Here is a 19,566-nt window from a genome sequence, read left to right on the forward strand (position 1 = left end):
TGTAATAAAAGTGAGAAAGAGAAATATAAGCAGCAGTAACCATAAAGGCTTAGAACTAGTGACACTGAATTCTTTATTAAAAAATTTGAACACACAGTACCTCTTCTTCTCTTCTATGTTTAGCAAGAACTTTTAACAAGTTTTAAAGGTCTCAAATTTCAAAAACAATACGTTTTGTAGAAAATAAGACTTGATTATCAGAAACACGGAATATGGAGTTACATACCATTTCCATTTCACTAGTTATTATTTCCATTATTTGCCACTTCATCTTTGATGCAATCTGGGAACAAATTAAGCAGTTACCAGATACCTGTTTTAGAATTTGAAGAAATTATTATCCACCATAGGAATCTAATGATGTATATTTTCTTGCATATATTTGAAATTCCAGAAGGGCAAGAATAATAAACTATTCTAGTTAAGTTATACCAAATATTTATATACCTAGGCAAAACAACAAAGATTTATATTTTTTCCAAACTCTTGACTATACAAAAGTTATTTTCTGCATTTTCATTTGGGGATTAAAAATGCTTTGTTTCTTTGCTAGCTAAAATAAGGAATTATACAAGTCAGTCCTTTAGAGGTGAATATTAATTCCTTAGAACAGCAACAAAATGTATTATTTAAAATTTTCTTTTATGACAAAAAAAGTCTCCCACAACTAAATACAATCTCCCTGAAAAATCTACAGACTTAAAATCTAATTGACAAGTTGTTTTTGTTCTTTTAAGGGCACCAAGTTCATGATCTAAGCATGCATAAATAAGGATTTAAAGTATCACTATCTTAATAGAATTTGGCAAACCAGAATGGCCTCAAATAAATAAATAAATAAATTAAAAAGGAGAGCACATATTATTCTAAATATGAGAATATAATTCTGTAGGCCTATGTAGCCAATAGTGCCCCATGGAGGGGATGCAGGGAAAAAAAGTAGTAGCATGTTCCTATGTACATTTTCTTGGTCTTCTGGGTGTCAGAGAACAACACATTAAAGAGAAACATTCTTATTATAAAGCCATTGACTGTCCTTTCAAAGCAATGGCTCAAGTAAATGTATGTCTTTTAAAAATGTAATTGATTAAAATTAACTTAATAATTAAATCTAAGTGAAGAGAGTTTTCACTAATTCCTAAATTCAAAGGAAATAATGTGTATATAATTTTGTTTGAATTATGAATTCTGAATAGTTGGCATTTCTACATTTTTAAAATATTTAATCTTATCTTCTTCTCCTTAAATCATAAAAATGGACCCAAACTATTTGGTTTTCTCATTACTTTACTTCATTTTAATCCATTATATGGTATCTGTATGCAGAGAGAGAGAGAGAGAGAGAGAGAGGTATGTTAAAAATACTGCCATTACTTTAAAAAAAATCATTTGGGTCTGTGTATGATCTACTAATCTACAGTATAGGATTATTAACCTCTAACCTGGTGTATTAATTGCTTTGGTGACTTTCACAGGTCATTTCTTAATAAAATGATTTGTTAAGAGGACCAGCACTCTAGAGAATTTTCATTTATGCTGGAAAATGATCAAGTAGTTTAGAGCAATTATGTGTAACAGGGAAAGACTAACCAAAGCTGCAAATTTTCTATTAAAAAGCAGTCAAAAACTAAGAGTACTTCTAAGAGTAGTTAGTTTAAAGCGTTCAAAAAACATTTCATGTCTTGATTAATGGGCCAACTAATAGAATATGGTTAAGAGAGACTGAAAACTTCAGAATATCAAGTCAGGTAAGAACAAAAATGTGTGTAATTTTTAAAAGGCGGTAGTTGTTAACTAGCAGTTTTATAAACAGTGTCCACATTTTGGTGTTTGGACATGGTTTGTTTTGTTTTCAAGTTATTTCTATATAGCAGACATATTTTTTAAGTCTACCCACCCCTGAGAGTTCAGTAATTATATTTTTTTAGTGTAAAATTATATATGCCCTTAGTTAACAACATGTACAAAGCTACAAAATGTCATCTATACAGAGATTAAAAACAATACTTTAAAAATACTCTTTGCCAATTAGTGACTGGATGGTTTTGTTGGGGTAAATATTTTTAAGTTTTTCAGCCAATTAGTTTTACTTTTAAGCCCAAACTGATTCATATCTTTACTGTAGGATCATTTCAAAAAGAGCTCAACAATAAGGCATTAGTAAAAATTATATTGTAGTAGAAACAGATTTTGCATATGTGAAAAGGTAATTTATAAAATACATTAATTGCTTCTTAAAAAGAGAACCTCGTTGCAGTATCATTAAATTACTTAGTACTGAGAATTGGACCTTTCAACAAATTTTTTTTCCTATAGAAAAATTTTATCTAGCTGTTAGCAAAGTTGTGTTGTTTTTTTTTACACAACAGCAACAACAAAAACTTACACAGATACCACCATGAAAAAAAATGTATGATTGTGTGAGACAAAATAAGCAAATATACCATTATAATGTACTTTTGCCTAAATTTTAAATAAAAATGTCCACACACTTTTGTTAAAACATTAAGCCTCTGTCAAAAATGTATTTCTTATTTTAGGGTACAGGATTGAAGGACAAAATGATACGTACAAGTAAAGAAAATTCACAAGAAAAAAAACTTGACAAGTTTTCAATTAAAGTACTATAACATTCAAACTTGACTTAAAACATAACAAAAGAAACAAGATAGCAAACAAAAATGTTTATGGATTTTTCAAACATAAATAACTGAAATAGTGTTTAGGCAGTAGGGCTCATGCTGATGGCTAGCAGGAAGTAACAGAGTATAATCTACTTGGAAAAATCTTCAATGTACAAATTACAAGCCCAAATTAATGGACTGCAGCAATTCTATCATCACTGCCATTTTTGCTTACTTCCAAAATAAAGCCTTGATTAAATCACTCATACCCTATATTACTCATATCTTTACTTCAGAGATTCAAGAAACTATATACAACAAATGAGTTTATTTTCACCATAGGGATAACATATTGTACCTCTCTGCCAATGTTATTTGAAAACTTTCCATGTCAAAACAATTTGACAGCAGATATAAACAATTCAATAAATACGCAATGATCTTTCATTACAGTCCTTTAGACGCATGTTAATTCATGCTGCTAACCGTAGGATCACAGTGCATAGAATCCAAATATAAACAGTTGGGGTGACTTTCAAAGTAACGTTGGATCCCTCACTTTATTTATAATCCCATTATAGCCGATTAAGTTCATTTATAGGCCCTTATCATGCATTAATCATATGGTGGCAGAAGTGAAAACTTTTCCTCTTAAAACGTCCATTGCCGGCAATGAACGTTCCCAAATCACCAAGGAAATCAATGTTATTGCACAATATGTGAGGACCTGGAACTTTTCCAAAAGCTTAAAAAAATAAAAATAAAAAATGGAATTATATTTGACATTTCCTGACACCTGCATTAATACTGTATGACTAATAAAAGCATGTCAGTTGCCTGGACTGAACCAGCGATCAACATGCGCCCAGAATGCACACGAGTAAAAATGCAGTAAAAGGAAGTAGTCTTCATTGCCTATAGGTCACTTCCAGTCAAAGGTTAAAGTTCAAAGACTGAATGATCAAAGTGCTCATTTTCTCAGTAGGACTATCTTCTGCTAGGAGGATGATAATGGTGGCATCAACAAGTATCATCTTAAAGAAAAGAAAAAAAGATAATTTTTAAAAAAGCAAGCATTTATCATTAAATCTATTAGACAATCTACATATCTGACTTGTCACCCTTTCCCAACCCATGCCAATAACAACTCCAATTTATGTTCTATATAGTAATAAAAAGATCAAGCTTTATTCTTTCAGGAAAATGGTAGCTAATATAAAGCTTAAAATTGTCTTTTTAGCATATTAGTTCTATTTAAAATAATATGTAAGCATACAAGCTTCATTTTTTTTCAGATAGAGGTCTTATTTCTGTAGACAAAATAGAACACTCACATATTTCAAAATTTTTAATGATATTAGTACATATTTGAAATTTACTAATCCTGAAAGGATTTTTTGTGGCAAAAATTGTACTGTTATATACTATTTTAACACTGCCATACAAAAGACTACATGTTAAAAAATAAAAAAGCCTACATGTTATGTTTTTACACCATGAAAGAAATCATTTCACCAATGAAGTAAAATCTCCAAATCAGTTGAGTAAAATGTTATTAAATGTCCATGAAAAATTATGTTTTCCTAGCACGAAGAGATACATACACAAAGGTTCATTTAAAATATCGAACACAATTATTTAGTGATATTTTCTGGTAGCCTCAGTATTTTCTTTATGTAACTCTGACAACTCAGAGAACTTCATGGCTTGCTTTATAAAATCTGGTTTACAAAACATCTGAAGGATTCTTTTGCTTCGGAAAGATATTAAAACTGGTGGCAACTATCCAAGAGTAGTCAAAGCTCTCAGGAGAAAATTCTGAAAATATTTTACAAATTAGGCTGAGACCAAAATAATGTCCATAGTCGCAATAAGAGTTAAAAACTACTAAATTTAACTTTTTTTAAAAAATTTTATTATTTTCTCTGTGTGTGTACCATCAAATTGGATCTGACTGGTACAGGAGGAGAGCATCTCCGGCAGAGCATCTGATGGATTCGAACCTCTTATCTCTGGGATAGCACTGCAGCTTCTTGCCACTAGGCCACCAGAGCTCCCCTTAAATGTAACTCTTAAACTGGCCAAAAAGGTAGAATATTCCTCTATGTATATTGGAAAGAAAAAAAAAAGAAAAACTAAATTTTTAAAAACTATATCTAAACTTTAGAATTAAGATTTAAAGGATTAGGATCCTTTAGATAAATTCATTATATATATATTAAGAAGAAAATAAGTAGATAGTTTATGAAGTCTCATGTGAAAAATACTGGTTTCTTAAATTACTACAGAACTTGAAACAGAAAGGATACATCTGTCATGAGTTTAACAGTCAATTTGGAAATAAGGGGTCCCTTAGGACAGTCATTTGTCTAATACTAACAAAGCATGTTATAATATTAGTCCTAAAAAGTAATCACATACTTTATAAACTGTAAAATAAGCTTAAAGGGTCTCTAATCTCCACTAAACAGACTATAAAACTGTGGTGGTTATATGCTGACTCTAAACCAACCCATAGCTGATCCTCCAGTGCGTTTTCAGAGGCAGTAATCACACAGGAGGAGATTGCCCACCCTTCTCCTGTGGAATAGCTGGCAGATTTGAACCGCATGATTTGGGATTGCAATGCAGATTCTTAGAAGTAAGTAGGCTACTAGAGGCAGTCTCTGTCAAACTACTAGGGATAAAAATATTGTAAATGCAAAAAAAAAAAATATTGTAAATGCAAGCAACAAATGCTGGCAAGGTTGTGGAGAAACTGGAACCCTGATTCACTGTTGGTGGGAGTGTAAAATGGTGCAACCCCTGTGGAAAGCAGTATGGCGCTTTCTCAAAAAGTTGCAAATAGAGATACCATTTGACCCAGCAATTCCACTACTGGGAATATACCCTGAAGAGACCATAGCTGACATCCAAGCAGATATATGCACACCCATGTTTATTGCAGCTTTGTTCACAATAGCAAGGAGTTGGAAACAACCTAAGTGCCCATCAACAAACGAATGGCTAGAGAAGCTGTGGTATATTCGCACAATGGAATACTATGCTGCATTAAAAAACAAGGAACTCATGCAATATTATTCAAAATGGTTGACTCTGAAGAACATTATGCTGAGTGAAATATCCCAGTCACAAAGGGACAAATATTACATGATGCCACTGTTGTAGAAGGGGACTGTCCTTGGGGTTGGGGAGAGACTGAGTAAGATGGGTTCAATGATGTGTGCTGCACTGAGGCGGAGGAGGGAGGAAACTGTTTAAAAGAGATATATAACTGGGTGTTTCTGTCATCACAGGAGTCTAGAGCGAGGGCTGCATGGTGGAGGGGACCTGGGGGAGGGTTTGTAAAACAATGAAAGAATCTTTTCTTTTACTTTTCCATAATTTTTGGACTCATGTACTTATAACTTGTTAGTCAAATTTGTGTCTTCTAGGTTGCAACACCCCCATGATACATCTTCAAGGATATGAACATGTACGGCCAAGCACAATCAATAAGAGTGCATCTAAATTCCAAAATCAATCTCCATAATAGTCTATGTGTTTCCTACTGCCAAAGGGGCCCTTTAGAGTAGTGAGAAAAGATCTTCACCCTGAAACCCACAGCGTCCCTTTTCAGCAGGAAGTAGCTAAGAGAATACGCCATCCCCTTTTCCTTATGACTCAGGGTGAAGTCTCTCTCAGGGAGGAGTGATAGGGAATGGCAAAGGACACACTGACAAAGAAGATTAATCAGAACTGGCTTTGACAAGCACTGTGGCATTTGGACAAGAACAAACTGGGAGGAGGGTAGAGAGAATAGTGCAACAATGAATGAATGGAAACCCAAAATCTCTGTAAATGTTTATGAAAATTAATAAAATATAATTATAGAAAAGAAAAAAAAATATTGTAAATGATAACACACAGTACTGTCTACTATATTAAAAAGGTAGTAGATAAATTTTTAATATATTATTTGATTAACTGCCAGTAAGGGTGCATCTCCCAACAATAAACTCTCTTTTAGTTAGCAGTGTAACTGCTAAAGACTGCCATCTCAGCTCCCTACCATACCATCTTCAAAAACAAACAACACTTTTAAAAAGAACTTACCATCTTCGAAAGTCATCATAAATACAGATCTCTGAGTGGCACACTGGGTTGTGGCTGGTTATTAAATAAAGATTGTTGGTTTCAATTAACTCAGCCAAATACATAGATATAAAACCTCAAAGGGAGAGGATGAACAAGCTCCTCTCTTGAGATTTACAGCCACCAAAACTCTTGCTGGAATACCAGCGAAGAGTCTGTTCCAGCTCAAAAGCAGTGAGTTGGTTGGGGAGAGCGGTAGAAGGAGACCTTTCTCTTCATTTGAATCAGAAATAGGAGCTCTAGTGGCATAGTCCGTGGGGACTTGTACTGTTAACCCAAAGTTCATCTCTCTCTGGCAGCTCAAATCCACTGGTAGCTAAGAGGCAGAAAGATGATCTTCAGCCTCAGATCCCCAAAGGAGGGTCAGCTATAATTCTCCCATCAACAAACAAATGGATAGATAGGCTGTGCTATATGCACACAATGGAATACGACACTGCATTGAAAACAAGGAACTCATGCAATATTATTCAAAACAGGTGACCCTGGAGGACATTATGCTGAGTGAAATATCTCAATCACACAGGGACAAATACTGCATAAAACAGAGCTGACATTGGGGTTAGGGGGAGAATGAGAAAGATGGGATAAATAATGTATACAACTGCATTGAAACAGATGAAAAAAACTTAAAAGGGATATATGATTGCGTATTATTGTCATGACAGGAGTCCAGAACGAAGGCTGCACAGTGAAGTAGACCTGGGGGGAGGGATTATAAAACAGTGAAAGAATTTTTTTATTCTACTTTTCAAAGAGAAGAGTGTACTGGGGGTGGGAGGGGTGGGCAGGGTGAAAAGTGCAACAATGAATGAATGGAAATCCAAAGTCTCCATAAATTTTCATTAAAATTAAAAATAAAATTTTTAAAAAAAGAAGATAACTCTGACTCCTCAGCAATTAGTAGAGGGCACCAGAGAAGATGGTCTGGCTATCTGGTTTGAAATGTATACACCTGGCGTTGTCATGAGTGCAATCAACTCAGCAGTTACAAGGATTCTGTGTGACTGTTTTTCACTATTATATATATATATATATATATACACACACACACACACACATTTTCTATTAAAACAGAAATACATGTATTTCAATTCAAAAGTAAGTCCATTTAAGGGGAAAAACTCAATTCCATTAGGGTGGTGGGAAGTATATATAAATCTATTTTTATCAAGTTATTAATACCAGGTTTTCAGTACAACAGAATGTGCTACCAACCACCAAATAATTAAGAAAATAAATCTATATGAAGCTACTTTCCATACACACTTCCTACCTTGAATCAGATGTTGTAAGAAATATAGTCTGTAACTAATGTAACACTGTAATTACTGTTAGATGCCTAAAATTGGTTCTAACTCACAGTTGACCCTATATACAATAAAATGAAACACAACCTGATGCTATACCATCCTGAGAATTGTTACTATGCTTGAGTTCACACTTGTAATGTTCATAGCTGACCCTCTAGCAGGTTTTCAGAGACACTTTAATTACATAAGAGTTTGCCCAACCTTCTCCTGTAGAGCTGCCTTTGGTATTGCAGAGCAGCTTCTTACCAGTAGGCCTCCAGAACTCCCTACCTTAAATACTTGATCTTTGGAGAAATAAACACTCTTTTTAAGTGTGGGAGCTCTGGTGGCCTTGCTCATAGGGAGTTGTGCTAACCTAAAGGTCTCACCATCTCAGATGGCTCAAGTCCATCCGCAGCTATCTGGGAAAAAAGTGGTCAATCTCATTTGATTTACAGCCTTGGATACCCCATGAAGGGTTGGTTATGAGATGGCAGTGGATGAATGAGTGAATGACTTGCATTGGAAGATGACAGCAAGACCCACAATGACTTGCAGAATTATAAGCAGGCAAATGGAGATACTCTTCAACTCACAATATACAATCAAGAGTATATGAGCAAATAAGTAAATGGACAGACAGGCAAAAGCCAAAGTCAAATTAATCTTCCGGCAAACAAGAGAGTCATAGTCATAACTAAGAAATGACCACTTTAAAAAATGTGACCTTTCATTGGGTATCTGAAGCGATAAATATTTATAGGAGCTTTTGTTGTGTGTCATTAATGGACTCACTGCTGACCCTCCAATGGGTTCTCAGAGGCTGTAAATCCCACAGGAGACTTTACACCTTTCTTTCACACAGCAGCTGAAGGATTCGAGTCACCTGTCTCTGGGATGGCAGTGCTATTCCTTATGCACTAGGCCACCAGAACTCCCTCCTTAGCAGGCTACCTATCTTTCTCCTCCAAAGCAGTTAGTGGATTCAAACAGCCAACCTTTAAGTTAACAATCTAACATATACTGCCAGCAGGTACCTTATAAATAAAAGGGTGTACCTCAGCAAATACTTAAATGCACAGTTAAGTATAAGCCAAAATCTTGTCAATTTCTTCCCAAAACAAAAGGGTTATAATCATAAATAACTAAAAAGGCAAAAAAAATTCTAATTGTTAATGGAAAGAAAACAATTTGCTGACATTTGATGGAAGAATATTATTGGCTAATTGGCTCACACACACAAATTATGTTTCGTTGCAGTAAACTCATCTTAGGTCAAAACAAAGATACACTGACCAAAAGTGGTTGATAAATACAATATATTTAACTTCTTAATTAAATAATTAGGGAGTTCTGGTAGCCAAGTAGGTAAGTAATTGAGGAGTCAACCCAAACACAGGTGGTTTGAATGCATTAGTTGCTCCACAAGAGAGAAAGACAGACTGAGTGTCTTCTCGCATGAGATTTACAGCCTCTGAAAACCTGCTAGACAGTCAGCTATGAGTCAGTCCTGACTCCAAGGCATATAGAAACAACAAAACTAAATAATTAGATAGAGATAAAAAAGTTACTTGTAGCAAGATTCCTTGGGGGGGAATATCTCACAAAAATAATCTAAATTTTTTCCTGAAACTGTAAAAGCCCCTCTTAAAAATTATTGTCTCAGATATAACATAAAAATTACCAGTTCCCAAGTGGTGACATCTACCATGGCTAACTTCACTGAACTTCTGAGAAACATGAATGAGAGAGAACTATATTAGAAAGTAGCTACAGTTGTCTCTAAAGTTTAAGAACCAGCACATTATATTGGAAAACACTTCCCTGGATATTCACATTGGTAGACAATTAGAAAAAAGGGAACACAGTTAACAGATAAGTAGAAATAAAGTTGGATACTCTCTCCAAGAAAGAAAATAAATGCTTACAGTTTTGATTAAACCATTTAAGAAATATCTGAGAGTAGACATAAAACAGAATTACTACCTAGCCAGAAATGGAGGCTAAGACATTAGACTGAGTAAACGGTTCAGTAATTTAGAAAAGGGTTTTGTAAAAACCCTGAAAGGTAGCACAAATAAATAAGTCCACAACTAGTTTAGCTAAATCTATGAATAGTAATAAGACAGAGAGAAACTGAATTTGATGACATGAATTTGAGTAAATTTTATGTTCCTGTCCTCTCATAATCCTTGTAATTATACCGAACTGTCCAGCTGAACTGAATCAGAGTGAGGCCTATTTAATCTTATCTTTTTAAGAGATAATCCTCTATTCCCGCAAAAATTTACAGGTTTATCATCTAAAATCCATGCCAATTTATTTCCAATAAACACCAGTGATTTCCTTCTGTAAAGGTCATAACCTAAAATACCCTATGGGGTAGCTCTACTCGAACAGCACACATTTACTGGCTAACATGAATCTGTCTCTCAACTATTAAAATCTTTCAACGTTTGTTATAAAAAAAATACAGATTTTTCACGAACATAAGAAATTATAACTCTTGACAAATAACTCTATAGCTTTTATGAATTATGCTTTATTCTAGAGAATTTTATTTTAGCAGGATTATTTATTTAAAAATCCTTCCCCTTCTTACTGGCTTGCCATGCCTTATTTACGATACAAATCTTATGCAGGACTGCTATTAATTGCCTTGGAGCTGATTAAGAGTACATTTTATGCAAGAATTTAATTCTATATCTAGCACTAATATGCTTTAGCTAATAGTATTAATATTTATTAGTGCCTGATAGATTAATTTTCCTTCACTAAAGCACTGACAATTCAAAAATTTAAAATTTGTTTTTTTTTAAAAAAATGAACTTTTCAAGAACCTTCTCACTGAGTAACAATAAAGCTATAATTTGCAAAGAACAGACATTCTTTTACAAAAACGTTTCTCATTAAAGTATATTTACCCATACTTCTTAATAAAATATTATCATTTTATTCTTATAAGGTTACTTGTGGTTCTCAAGATGACACAAAAAGTTCCTGTTTCTATAGCTCTTAGGAATGACAATTTTTCTTGATTGTATTTTCTAACTTGTCACTGCTGTTCTAATATGCCAAACTGACCCGGACTTTATCCCAACATACCAGAGAACTTTTTTAATTAAAAAACTTCCCGGGGAGCTCTGGTGGCCTAGTGGCAAGAAGCTGCACTGCAATCCAAGAGGTATGCGGTTCAAATTCTCCATATGCTCTGCTGGAGAAGGAGAGGCAATCTCCTCCTGTACCAGTCAGATCTGATTTGACAGTACACACACACAAAATAATAATAATTAAAAAAAATTTTTTTTTAAATGGCCCCACTACTTGGAAAATTAAAAAAAAAAGTTTCTCAACTAGTGCAATTTAGGTGAGGTGACAGAAAGATGACATTGTGACAAAAGAATAAGGGGGAACTGTCATATCACACTAATTATTTTATAAATTTCAATTTCTTATTAGGAAAACAAGTAAAAGGGGAAATAAAAGAAATGATCATATATACAAAAATCACATAAGGCATGTGGCTTTTGTTAACTCATTTCTAAGACAACATTAGGAAGAATAAGATTTTTTGTTTTCATTTCAAATTGCTCTTTAGGAGAGTCGTACCTTTTAGAAATGATGCCTAACAGAAAGCTATAATTAGCATAAGCTCAAATTCTTCAAGGTTGAACTATTAAATAACTTTCTTTAACTTAAAGGGGTCATCTTTAATTTAATGTGAACATACCAAAAATAAACATAACTCCTACAGTGAATATACCAGAACTAAATGAGTAAGTTATAAAAATTTGCTTTAAAAAAAACCAAGTTTGCTAGTATCTAATTCTAAAGATTATTAAGGATTTCTTTTTTTAAGGATTTAATATAAGAATAAAATTATAATTTAAGAATATTAAAGTAAGTTCAGATTTTGAATTGGCTCTCATTTTATTTGGCTATTAAAAATTTAGTCCTATTTGAAACACATTTGAATTAGTCTTCACTTTAAGAAAATGCAACACCAACCACACCTCTCTTCTTCTTTTGCCTGAATCTTAGAAAATAGAAATAAAATCTTTCAAACTAACTAAATGCTAAAGTTATCATTTCAAATTAGAACTGCTTACCATGATACCACCATTTTGTTTTCTTTGGATTCTTGTTACATGTTCGAACATAAAAAGAATTATCTGGTGGTCGTCTCTGAAACCAAAAAAGTTTAAATAAGATAAATTAAGATGTTATAAAGTAGAAAAACTAAGAAAGAAGTTTTAGTAAGAGTTTAAGCAAAGTACAGAATGCATATAAAAATGTAAAATCTAATATAATAAAAAGAAAACACCACCAAACTGTACCGTATTACAGAAAATGAAGATCTGTTACACTGAAATTATTCAACTATGAGGGTAATAATGTTTGTGGATTCAATGAGATCTCTTGACAACAGTTACTAATCAAAAGTGGCAGCACCAAGTTATAACTTTTTTATTTATCTTGTCCTCTCCTAGAAAGGTTCACAATTAATTTTATAAATTATAAAAACAAAAATGTATCTGAATAGAGTTCAAGAAACTACAGAAACTTGTAAATCTCTATAATGTTGTTGTTATGTGCCATCGAGTCGTTTCCGACTCATAGCGACCCTATGCACAACAGCTCTAAACCCTGCTCTATCCTGCGCCAACCGCACCGCCTCTGACACACCCATCCCGATTACCCCAGTCACCAAATCAATCCATCTCATAGAGGGTCTTCCCCTCCTGCGCTGTCCCTCCACCCTCCCAAGCATGATGTCTCTCTCCAAGGACTCGTCCCTCCTGGCAACATGTCCAAAGTATGTCGGACGAAGCCCCAGAATCCTTGCCTCCAAGGAGCAGCTTGGTTTAATCCTCTCCAAGATGGATCTGTTTGTTTTCCTGGCAGTCCAGGGTACATTCAGTACCCTTCTCCAGCACCACAGCTCAAAAGCATCCACTCTCCTTCTGTCCTCCCTAGTCATTGTCCAACTCTCTGATGTATAACAAGCAATTGCAAATACCATGACCTGTATCAGGCGCACCTTAGTCTCCAGAGAGACACTGTTGCTCCTGAGTACGTTTGAGAGGTCCCTAACGGCAGACTTTCCCATCGCGATACGCTTTTTGATTTCCTGACTGCTGGTACCAAGAGTGTTAACTGTGAAGCCGAGCAAAGTGAAGCTGTGAACACTCTCAATCTCTTCATCATCCATCTTGACGCTGCCAATTGGTCCAGTGGCGAGAATCTTTGTCTTCTTGACAATGAGCCTCAGTCCATACTGAAGGCTGCAGTCCTTGACCCTTTGCAGCAAGTGCATGAGGTCCTCCTCAGTTTCAGCAAGCAAGGTTGTGTCATCTGCATAACGGAGATTGTTGATAGATCTTCCACCAATCCTGATGCCACAATTCTCCTCATAGAGCCCAGCCTCTCGGATAATCTGCTCTGCATACATGTTGAAAAGGTATGGAGACAGGATGCATCCCTGGCGTACACCCTTCCCTATTTTGAACCATGCAGTGTTACCCTGCTCTGTTCTGACTACTGCCTCTTGGTCCAAGTATAGGTTTCGTATTAGCACAATTAAATGTTCTGGGATTCCCATTCTTCTCAGAGTCAGCCACAGTTTGTTATGATCCACACAGTCAAATGCCTTTGCATAATCAATGAAACACAGATAGACATTCTTCTGGTATTCCCTGCTTTCAGCCAAGATCCATCTAACATCAGCAACGATATCCCTAGTACCACGACCCCTTCTAAACCCAGCCTGGACTTCCGGCAGTTCTCTGCTGATGTGCTGTTCTAATCGTTTTTGGATGATCTTCAGCAGAATCTTGCTTGCATGTGAAATCAATGACACTGTTCTGTAGTTTCCACACTCAGTTGGGTCACCTTTCTTTGGAATGGGAACAAATATAGATTTCTTCCAGTCAGTTGGCCAAGTGGTTGTTCTCCAGATTTCTTGGCACAACTTGGTGAGCACGTCCAGGGCAACATCTGTTATCTGAAATACTTCAATTGGTATACCATCTATTCCTGGGGCTTTATTTTTTGCTATTTCCTTCAAAGCAGCTTGAACTTCTTCCTTCATCACCATAGGCTCTTGCTCATATGTTATTTCTTTAAATTCCTCTGTATCTGCCAATTCCTTTCTATATAATGACTCAGTATATTCCTTCCATCTTCTTTTAATACTTCCTGGATCATTTAATATTCTGCCCGAAGCATCCTTGATTACAGCAACTCTAGGTTTGAATCTGTTCTTCAGTTCCTTGAGCTTAAGAAATGCTAATCTTCTCTGTATCGTTCCAATTTTAGTATATGTGCTGCCAAAGCGAGCACAAATCTCTATAATAAATTATGATTTTACTATGAGATCGTCTCATCAAGAACAGAGCTAAGAATAGTTTCCAAATAACATATAAAAGCAAGAAGAGAGAAAATAGATACTGGCACACCTGCAATCTGTTTGCCTAACCAGCAAAAAATGAGAAACATATGGCAGCAGTTCTGCAAGGAAGGTAAATGAGACACAGTGCCATCAACAACCATGATGATGACCAGAACATAAGAAACAAGTGATCTTACCAAGAGTTGGGAAACATGTGAAACTTACCACATAAAAAATTATCAGCTTACTTTGAGTTTCACAATGTTATGAGTTGATGTTAGTGGTAACTTCACAAAAGAGATCATTAGAGAGCAAAAAGATTAAAACAACTAGTCTAAAATTACTTATTCCGCTAAGTCTGAAAAAGAAACAGTAATGGCACACTGGTTAAGCACTAAGTAGTTAACAAATTGTTAATGATTCAAATCAAGCAGTACTAAATCACACTTATGAACAACTCCATGGGACAAAGATTTGGCAATTAGTTCCTATAGATGTTGCTGTTGTTGTAATGCCAACATGTCAAGTATAACTCACAACAGCCCTATATTAACAACAGACCTGAACCCTGACCTGTGCCATCTTTATCATCTCTGACACAGTGAAGCTGAATGCTAAAGTCACTGTGTAAATCCATCTTTTTGGGGGTCTTCCTTTCTTTTTGCAGGCCCTCCAACTTTCTAAGGAACAGCCTTGCCTAGCTACATGTCCAAAGTATGAGAGACAAAGATTTGGCATTTTTCCTCCAAAACCACTGACTGCATTTTCTCCAAGACGTATCTGTTCACACTTTTGGCAATCCATGGGATATTCAGTACTCTTCTCTAGCACCACAACGCAAAGGTATCAATTCTTTTATTTTATTTTTTTAAGGTTTTTTTTTTTTAATTTTATTAGTGTGTGTGTGTGTGTGTGTGTGTGTGTACCATCAAATCAGATCTGACTGGTGACTGGTACAGGAGGAAACTTCCTCCTCCAGCAGGGCATCTGTGGATGTGAACCATGCACCTCTGGGATTGCAGTACACCTTCTTGCCACTAGGCCACCAGAGCTCGCCAAAGGTATCAATTCTCCTTCTGTCATCTTAATTCACTGTCCAGATCTCTGATGTGTAGCAGGTGACTGAGAAGACCACGACATGAATAAGGCACATCTTAGTCCTCAAACTGACATTACTGTTCTTAAGTATTCTGGAGATGCGCATTTTATCAGTCAAAACCAGACCAGGTGGTGATTGTACTTATGTCCAAGTTTCCACAGGAAACAAAATATAACCTTGAGTCTATCTTCACTTTATAAATAGTCTCAAGAACAGTTTTGAGTTGTTAAACACCAAGGACTAAAGACCAAAGGAACTGTGGGAAGACATCAAAGATGTCATCCATGAAAAGAGCATAAAGTCAGAAGAGAAAAAAAAAAACCACAAAAATGTATGTCAGAAGAGACTACAAAAATTGCATTAAGAGTATTGAGAAACCAAAACAAAAAAAGTCGTGATGAAGCTGAAGAGCTAACAGAAGATTTCAAAGGGCAGCCTGAGAAGACAGAGCAAAGTATTATAACAAAATATGCAAACATCTGGAGTCAAAGAACAAAAAGGCAAGAACGGACTTGGCATTTCTCAAGTTAAAACAACTAAAATAAAAATTCAGGCCTAGAATTGCAAAACTAAGAAGGGCTATGGGATTAAAAAAAAAAACAAAACAAAAAACCAAAAACACCCCAACAAAACTCAGACATTACAACCTTGAAAATTTTACTGTCACATGAGTGTGGTTCTGAGTCTTAAAATCAGCCCTATGGCACTTAACGACAATGGAGGAGGGGAAGAACCTCCTAATTATGAAGGATGTTATAAAACTAGATGCCTGATTAATCCCAACAAGAAAAAGATGATCTTCTTGTTTCTCCACTCATACTGTGTGATCAAGTAGAATAAATTGTTCCTACTGTAACAAATAATTTCAAAAAGTAATATATGAATTGATTAGAACCCAAGGACCACTGAAAAACAGTCATAAAAAAATATTTAAGAAGAAAAGCCCACTTCATGCTGTTTGCTATCACCAAGCTAACAAATAATCCTAGGAGAATAAAGATTCTTCAGGCATGGACTTAAAAGCTGTAAAAACAAATGTTAAGTATATTATGAAAGCAATGAGAATTAATAATTGACTGTAAAAAAAAAGAATTCTTGTTATCATCATCACAAACTATCTTCAATCTAAGAAATAGAATTTAAAAGCTTTCACCGGAAAAATTGAATTAAAGTTATAATTAAATCAATCTCCAAATCCCACAGTAAAAATCAAAGTTTACATACAGAGAATCAACCAAAATGAAACCCACAGAATTAGAATCTACCACAGATCAAAAATGACCCGTTTTAATAAAGTCATCTCTTCCTTTTTATAACCTCTACCTGTTGTTGTTGTTGTTATGTGCTGTCGAGTCGTTTGCGACTCATAGCAACCCTATGTACAACAGCCCTAAACTGTGCTCTATCCTGTGCCAATCCCACTGCTTCCGACACACCCATCCCGATTACCCCAGTCACTGAATCAATCCACCTCATAGAGGGTCTTCCCCTCCTGTGCTGTCCCTCTACTCTACCCAGTATGATGTCCCTCTCCAAAGACCTGTCTCTCTTTACAACATGTCCAAAGTATGTCGGGCAAAGCCCCAGAATCCTTGCCTCCACGGAGCAGCCTGGTTTAACCTTCTCCCGGATGAATCTGTTTGTTTTCTTGGCAGTCCATGGTACATTCAATACTCTTCTCCAGCACCACAGCTCAAAGGCATCAATTCTCCTTCTATCCTCCTTAGTCATTGCCCAACTCTCTGATGCATAACAAGTGATTGCAAAAACCATGGCCTGTATCAGGTGCACCTTAGTCTCCAGAGAGGCACCATTGCTCGAGTACTTTAGAGAGGTCCCTAACCGCAGACTTTCTCATCGCGATACGCTTTTTTATTTCCTGACTGCTGGTGCCAAGAGTGTTGACTGTGGAGCCGAGCAAACTGAAGCTGTGAACAATCTCAATCTCTTCGCCAACCTCTACCTAGCATAGTAAAAACAGTGCACAGAAGGTACCTAATTTTAAAATCTATTTCACAGAACTAGCTAATCTCCTAAAATTCTTACTTTTAAATTATCATCATGGTTAAACGTATTATATGTTATTTATGAGTAGTGTGTCTTCACTGGTGTTCATCTCTAGTAACTTCTCTCTTAAAATCCTGTTATAATTTTTCTATTGTCATTGAGAATAAATATTGAGGATACACAGAATAGAAACCCTCCTAAGAACAAACACTTCTGACCTACACCTGAAAGTTTAAAACTAGTTGGGAGAAAGAGAGAGAAGATACTGAGGCAAGAAATAAACACATTCAACCTAGCATTTGCCCTGTTTATTTGAACATTTGGGGGTTTTTTCCTCCTTAAGCCTAGTCCCAAGAAAGCATCTATCAACAAAGTTCCCTAGAAACCATTTTAAGAAGGAGCATTTAGAGTGCTTTAGGTTCCAGATAAGCTAATATTTTTAAATGAACTACTATCCTAAATGTAGCCTACTGTTAAGAAACTGTATAGCATTGTAGAAAATGAGGGTGCCAGTACATTTAATTATGTTCATGCAGCCCACTATATTGTTTAAGAAGAAGTTATTAAAGCATAACTAAGAGGGTTGGTATTTTTGGTTTGTATTAAATAAAGAAATGTTTGTCTTGGGGCTATATTAAAAAACAAAAACTAAAACTGTGCTATAATCCCAAAGGTATGTAGTTCAAATTCACCAGTTGCTCCTTGAAAGAAAAATGGACAATCTTCTCTCATGTGATTTGCTGTCTCTGAAAATCCACTGAAGGGACAACTATGGATCCAACTCCACGGTACACAACAATAACAATATAATACAAAAGGAGCAATCCATTCAATATGAAAACGGGGGTGGGGGGGAATGCTTACATGGGGATTTAAAGGCTCTCTAATTTCTAAAGTAAATGTGTTTCTAATTTAAACAGACTATGAAGGAAAACTTTCAGGGGAAAAAAAAGGCATTACAATGTAGAAATACTTGAATAGTTATAATAATCCTCTAGCAGAAATTAACTCAGAGCCAGAAAGAAAAGTACAAAGATAATTCAGAAGACTTTCTAGTTTCTCCCATCAAAACAACACACAGAATCTGTGTAGTATGAAATGAATACAGAAGAGTTTTTTTAAAAGTCCACTGCTAAACTAGTCCTCCTCCTTCAACTTAATCATTGCCACAGGAAAGCCCTGGTTCCTGGGAAATTCCTTGGAAGCAGCTGATAAAGTAGGAACTACACCAAGGAAGAAAGGAGTTGAAATACTTTTGTTGGGCTTTCCACAGTGAAATATAGAAGTTTCTTGTGGAATTCCCCTGTGCATGCTTAAGGTTAAAATTCAAGATTATTTCAGAGCCTCTGTACTACTACTATTTATGAAATGTAAAGTAGTAAGATTGACATTTAACCCATTTAACATTTAAACCTGTTACTTAGAATGAAAGACTATGAAAACAATTAACCAGTTATTAAATGCAATATTCTCTATAGCTTTATAATATAAAAAACGTTCTTTATTCAAATAAAAATAATGATACATTAAAATAGTTTATCTATCCAAACTAAAAAAAGGAGTATTACCTGGAATAATTCTGAAAAGTCCTACCTTTTCTTTGCAGCTGGAAAGCATGCTAATAATGCTAAGACAAACTGACTGGACTGAGAGCGCTGGGGACCAGTCTTCTGTTAGAATGGATAAACAGATATGACCATTGCTATAAACATGAGGATGAACAGGAATATTTTCACCAGTAAACATGACCTAAGAAAGAATAAAATTCCATTAACACTCAAATATCCTAGATAACTATAAACTTATATTTTTTATACATAAAAATTGCTATTTTTAAAAGCAACAACAACAAAAAAGAATCCCAAATAAAACAGTGCTAGGAACAAGAAATAAAGCTGCTTCTTCTTTTGCTTTCTCACTAGCTCAGTAAGTATTGCTGTGCTAAGATGAACAACCTTGCAGAAAACCAAAAATGCAAAAATAACAAATTACCACAACACAGATATTTTTAAATATATA

At 35.2% G+C, this 19,566-nt stretch overlaps 1 protein-coding gene across 1 annotated transcript in view; it reads right to left on the minus strand.

Moving 5' to 3' along the window:
- Window positions 1–2,497: 2,497 nt before the first annotated feature.
- LOC102847510 (ubiquitin-conjugating enzyme E2 W-like) overlaps window positions 2,498–19,566 on the minus strand; it is an 87,293-nt gene continuing 70,224 nt past the window's right edge. Inside the window, exons 4-6 of the mRNA XM_006880471.1 lie at window positions 19,141–19,296; window positions 12,160–12,235; window positions 2,498–3,658 (exon numbers count right to left, since the gene is read on the minus strand). Coding sequence (XP_006880533.1) covers window positions 3,645–3,658; window positions 12,160–12,235; window positions 19,141–19,296 — 246 coding nt within the window. The 3' untranslated portion in view covers window positions 2,498–3,644. The remainder of the gene's footprint in view (window positions 3,659–12,159; window positions 12,236–19,140; window positions 19,297–19,566) is intronic.

The sequence above is a fragment of the Elephantulus edwardii genome, unplaced genomic scaffold (genome assembly GCF_000299155.1).
Source record: "Elephantulus edwardii isolate Elephantulus edwardi_28Jun2011 unplaced genomic scaffold, EleEdw1.0 scaffold00008, whole genome shotgun sequence".
Lineage (NCBI taxonomy): Eukaryota > Metazoa > Chordata > Mammalia > Macroscelidea > Macroscelididae > Elephantulus > Elephantulus edwardii.